Source organism: Neolamprologus brichardi, chromosome 19, assembly GCF_056152115.1.
Source record: "Neolamprologus brichardi isolate AB-2024 chromosome 19, ASM5615211v1, whole genome shotgun sequence".
Lineage (NCBI taxonomy): Eukaryota > Metazoa > Chordata > Actinopteri > Cichliformes > Cichlidae > Neolamprologus > Neolamprologus brichardi.
Window position 1 is genome coordinate 10,360,803 of NC_142122.1, and position 6,138 is coordinate 10,366,940.

General features: G+C 39.5%; 1 protein-coding gene across 1 annotated transcript; it reads right to left on the reverse strand.

The window, feature by feature from the left end:
* Positions 1 to 202: 202 nt before the first annotated feature.
* On the reverse strand, positions 203 to 3,331 carry LOC148097178 (uncharacterized). The gene has a single exon (XM_087833236.1). It carries the CDS (start codon positions 3,067 to 3,069, stop codon positions 622 to 624), a length of 2,448 nt encoding a protein of 815 aa, XP_087689362.1. The 5' UTR covers positions 3,070 to 3,331; the 3' UTR covers positions 203 to 621.
* Between the last annotated feature and the right edge of the window lie 2,807 nt (positions 3,332 to 6,138).

The window sequence follows — 6,138 nt, forward strand, 5'->3', positions numbered from 1 at the left end:
AACTCATATTAAAAACATCCAGCTCGACAGAAGAAGCGCTCGGGATTCTGAGGAGGATAAACTATCAACAGACTCTAACCCTATATCAAATTCTACTCTAATACATTAAAATACCAGTACTGATTACCAGAGTACACACATGCAACACTTTTTTTTTTCCTTTTGCAGTTTACATCAAGAACAGACAACAAAAGTCAACATGTTTTTAATTTGGATTTTTTTTTTTATTTCATTGTAATGACAATTAACTACAAAGTCTCCTGGAGGTGTTTTGAAATTTAAGGTGGAGGGCCTGCAGGACCTCTATCTTAAAGTTCAAAACACCAATTTTTGAAAATTCCAGCAATCAAATGATCCCTTATGAGCAAGCACAAGGCGACAGTGGGGAGGAAAAACTGCCATAAAAAGCAGAAACCTCCAGCAGAACCAGGCTCATGTAGGGGCAGCCATCTGCTGCGGCCGGCTGGACTCGATGGAAAACAAAAAGGAGACACAATGAAAATATAATAGTTTTGTAGGAAAACTATAAAGGAATTTGATTTGACACAATGATTGACCGTTTTTGGATCATTTCTGCTTCGAGATTTTGCAAGAAGCAAGGCAGTGGAAAAGTCAAGGTCTTTAGTCATCGCTGCCCATAAAACAGCATCTGAAGGGTTTCATTAAAGCTTTCTTCAATGCTGAAAAGAACCTGGCAACTCTGGACTTTTGTCGATAACTTGTGGGCACACCCAAATGGATTTTCAAGAGCCTCAAAATAGCCTCGTCAAATGAACTATCACATGTCAAAGCAGCATCCATGATCTTTTCTGGGGAGCCAAACTCCCTGATGAGTCCTTTAACCAGTTTTTTGGTCAATCCTCTCATGTCATTTTCCAGACGTGTTGTTGACTCCATGCTGCTGATTTGTAGTTGCACCAAGTTTTTGAGACGCTCAATGATCTCAGCTAGTGTTACGCCATCTGGAGGAGTGAGACGGCCTTTTCGCCTGCTTTTGGACTTCTCAAGAAGTCCAATTAAGACAAAGTAAACAAGGTTTTGGGATACTTCCTCCACTTGAGCAGATGACACTGACGCTTCTGAGAGCTTTTCCTCTACATTTTCTGAGGGTTTGTCCTCGGAAACTCTGTCCTCTGACTTTTCAAACAGTTTCTCATCTGTGGAGGGTTTCTCCTCAGACTTCTCAGAGGGTATGTCCTCATGTTCTTTGGAGAATCTGTCCTCTGACTTGTCAGACAGTTCCTCCTCATCCTTTTTGGAGAATTTGGCCTCTGATTTTTCAGGCAGTTCTTCCTCCCTCCTCTCGAGAACAGGTGTTGAACTTAAACGAGAGGATGTTGAGCAGTTCTCTGGAGACTTGGCCTGTCTTTCTGGAGATGCTGGTCTAGAATGACAGGGTGTTCTAGATTCTCTGCCACTTTTTTGAGAAGAGTCTGACTCTGTATCTTTTGCCCGTGTCTGTGCTGTTGCAAGGAAGTTTTGGATATCTTTAATAGCATCGGACACTTTTTCGCCCTGAATAACTACATCAAATGCTTCATCATCAACCAAGAGCAGAATCTTTTGCAAAAACTTTGCAACTGCGTCTTCTATGATTACATAGAGGACTTCGGGAGAAGGGAAAACTCTTGATTCAGCTACTGTCTGTGGTGTCCTGGAGATAACAGAGTCTGATAGACTTCTACCCATACAAGTATTGGGAATTTGGTATATACGACTTGTCATTAAATGGTTGTACATTTTCTCTGTTAAGTCCCTTGAGAAATTTTTGATGTTCTCGCTTATTCTAATGTTCTCAAGGGTTTTTTGGATAATATAATGGTCTTCCTGTTTTTTGAACTTGTTGTATATGTCAATAATTTCAGATCTGATGACATTAAAGTTAGCTGGAGTGGAACATTTTACCATGGTTTCCAGAGTAAATGAACTTCTTGAAGGAGAACCCATTCCCTCAGTTTCAGGGGAGTGGCTTAGGTTTAACAGACTAATCAAATATTTTTTGCTCTCCTCCACTGTATTTTTCAGCCCTTCTTTCATCTTTTCATAATGTTTTTGTGCGAACTTGAAAAAATGGTGTTTGCGGGATTTTTCTGGTGCGCAAGGAGCATGTGAGTTGAAAAACTCTCTCACTTTATCGAAGATGGCTCCCATAAATCCAGATTTGGGTGAGATACATTTCTCACTGTGGGAAGAAGAATCAGTGTCAGAAGAAGGAAGATTGTCAAATATAATATTGACAATGTCAGCTGCAAATTTTTCTACTGTGGGATCAGGTTCCAAACGTTTTGCCTGCCTTTCAGCTTCTGCACATTCCCCACTTTCTGAACTTTCTTTCTTTTCTGAAAGTGTCTGAGCAGCTGGCTCAGTTTCTATATCTTCCTCGTCATCTGATGATTCATCATCTCCAGAATATGATTCTTGACTATATCGGGTCAGAATATCACTAACCTCCCTCATGGCCAATTCGCGTGAGATGCCGGACACACTGCTGTCTCTGCTGGATTCAGATTGACTTGAATCGCTTACCGTTATAAAGCGTGAGCTTCGCCGTTTTATTGCGTATAATTCCAAGCATGAGAGAGCAAGATAAACCATGACATGGAGTCTTCCAATATTCGAAATGATTCCGCTGATGTAAACAGCAGGGTTTAGCGGTAAATTGCGGTGCCTTGCCACGGTGGCAATCGACTTTACCTTATCTGAAATCGCCCTCTCAATCATCTTTGTCAGATGTGTAGCACTCACATAGCCCTGCTCAGGGATGTTGAGCGCTTTAGCAAAAGTGATTGAGATGGAGTCACCAAGAAATGGATTTTTTTCTAAATCCATAGATGCACCACGCTGAATGGCGGGAAGCGCAAGTGTCAAGATTTTGACTGTGGCGATCTGTATGATTTCAGAAATCATATCCGACAAAACTGCTTGAACACCAGAATTCAAAAGTCCATTTTCTATTAATAACCACTGTTCGTCAGAGAGCTTGTTGAAGGCATTATTGATAATCGGGAACAGCTCATCTGGTGATAGGACCAGAGGAATTTGAAAATTATAATCCGGTGTTGGAGACATTGTTGTTCCACAAGGATTCCCTCTGTTAAAATCTTCCTGAAATGCTAAACTTTCTGATTTGAAAGAGTGAGGAAAGTTTCACGTGTATAAACTGCCAGGCGAACTCTGGAAGCCGTAACTTTTTGACTTAGCTTGGGTCCTATTTAAGGACTTTATCCCGGATCAAAGGCAGATGATCAAAGACTTCTTCTGTGACGGCACTTGTTCGAACGCACGAATATTCACGCATGCGCAAAGGCACCCGAGTTCCAGACACGTCAAAAAGGGAGCGCATGGCGTCACGAAACGTTCCACAACCAAGAGGTCATAATCTCGGCAGATCATCGCGCAAATAAATCTACAACTGACAATGAAGTACATTTTCTGAGAATGAGAAACTATGGTGCAGTGAACTCTCGTGTGCAGCCGCACTTTGAATTTTGTTGATCTTTTTTTTTCCTTAATACGGTACGCGAGTTACTCTGAAACTACGGAGCCCCGCAGGGGACATGGGAGAAAAAAACTTAAGACGAACTTTTGCGAGATCCCGAGTTTGTTTTGCAAGATCTCGCAAAAGTTTTGCGATTCCTCGATTTTTTTTTTTCTCCCATGTCCCCTGCGGGGCTCCGTATGAAACACAGCAGAGGTCGTCTTTTTTTTTTATCCTGCAAGTTTTTTCCTTATTTACTCCGGAGTGCAGCAGATGTTTTGCTGTTTTAACAAACACAATAGACTATAACCCTTACTTTAAATATTATATATATTTTAAAAAAACTATGTTAAAAATTCTTTAAGAGGTGACACAAATTTCACATTTTTGTAACGTGGCAATATGCTGAGTGGCAGCTTTTTCCCTCATCACTTCCACAGTTTTTCTTAATAAGTTAGGACTGTAACAACTTCCAGAATAACCACTGCCAATTTTATCTATAAAAAAAGTAATGTCACATAAATCAATCTTTATTTGTATTTATTGACAACATCAAGTAATAAAACACAGCTTTAGTGGTTTGCTGTGGAAATTAAAACATTTTTGTCATTGTATACAGAAAACCAAACAAAATGCAGTCCTTTGCTCAAATTACTGCAGCAGTTCAGTACCGCAGCTGTACATGTGTTGAGTTTGTCGAGTATGCCTTTGTGCTTGTCCTTTTCTTTCCATCAAGTTTGCCAATACGAACACACACACACTTGATTTAAGATGGTGTGTGCTCAGTCTTCTAGCAGTATGTCCAGTTCTTCTAAAGGCAGTTGCACACTCACTTCTTTCTCTGTCAACAGGTCTACAAACCCCTCAGCTGATCGGGGAACAGCTGAATTGTATGTACCAGTATACATACATACTGATTTAGTTTGCAGAAGAGGTAACTACAGCAGGGTGATAAGTGTAATTGGTTAATTTGGTAAATATGTGCTGAGCAAGGCAGGATATTGATCAAGTGGCACCATCTTTATTTTTTATTTATTTTATTTAACCAGGAAGATTCCAATGAGATTAAAAACCTCTTTTTCTTAAGGGAGACATTTAATGAAATCATCTAACAAATAGTGTTGCCTACTGTGTGATTATTTGTTCTAATGTACCATCAAAGAAGTGTGTTTCAGTAAAAGTTTAAACCCTGTCTCATCCATAGTCTGTTCATCTTTTATATACAGGTTATCTTTTTACTGAATTGTAACCAAAAAAAGATAAGGAGCAGTGGCTATCAGCTACTGATTCTTGATATGCTCCTGTTTTCTCTTCATCTCTCTCAGTTGTCCGTCCCTGAGCTTAGTCCTTTCACAGGTTTCTTCCTCTCAACAGTCGCCAAGTGCTACTCACTAGGGATCCTCTCTAACACTGTTGAGATTTATACATATATACATTCAATGGTTGCACCCTTAACGGTTACTGGTATATGTAACATGACCACTTCTGTTTTCTTAAAAGTAAAATCATAGTCCTCAAAACACTAATGTTAAGGTTTCAAAGCCATTTCCTCTTTTTTACAAATCTGAGCACCCCCGTATAAAGTCGGTTGGTTGGTAAAACGAGCTGTTGTTCGTTATTAATTAGCTCAGTTTCTCTCGTATAACCACACCTGATGAGTCTGCAGGGACTCAGCACAAAACTATAAATCGAGTTTTGGGAAATATCACTTTCACAGTATGTGTGTGCCTCACCAGGGGACCAGGGGATATTCTGTAAGGCCTTGTAGAAGATTACTGTGGCTTTATCCACTTTTCCTTCAGATACCTACAAATTCAAACTTACACACTTTACATATACAATGTAATCACTGTGATATTTGTGTATCACAGCCACAGAAGCTGTTCTACACTTCTGTCTCCATGTTCAATATTTGTAAACTGCTGACAATTCAGTCGTTATTCCTGAAATGCACGTATTAATATTCTCCTTCTTCTTTTTTAATGATACTGACGCTTTCAGAGGCATCATTTCTTTTTCTTATTTAAGCAAGATCAGGTCTACTTTCTTCCTAACAGGTTTAGTGCTCCAGGGCAGAAAACAGCATCAACGTGAGTTTGTATGACCGGTCTCAACTATAAGGTGGATGTACATCCTCCAAAGTAAAGGGCAACGTTTCTGTTGCTATGGCATTTTCAAAAAGTCCACAGACGCAGTTGCTGAGGCCATTCTCCGGCCGGACAGATAAGGGATCATCACGGAAACGTGATCTATAAATACTGCAGACATGTACAGTAAGTGCTAAGTATCGTTTGATAATGTGCAACTCTGTTTCTATGAAAGCTGTGTTAAGTAAAACTAAAAGCAAGACTGAAAATCACTTAAATCTGCATTTAAACAACATTAAACACTGGGACTTTTTGAGATGCTCATCTTTCATCATGCTACTAAATCTTATTTGTGTTGTGATGTTCCATCAGATGTATTTATTTAATGCTTTTGAGCATTAAACAACTTTTCTAGTTTTTGTTGTCCCTCACTGGACTTTTCTGAAATGTAGTTTTTTGTAAATACTTTCGAAATCATCACCTTCTGTTTTTATTTGCAGTTTTTTGGGGAAACAAGGATGTAAATTATGTGAATTTTGATGTGATCCTGCTATCTGATGCTTGTGATTATCG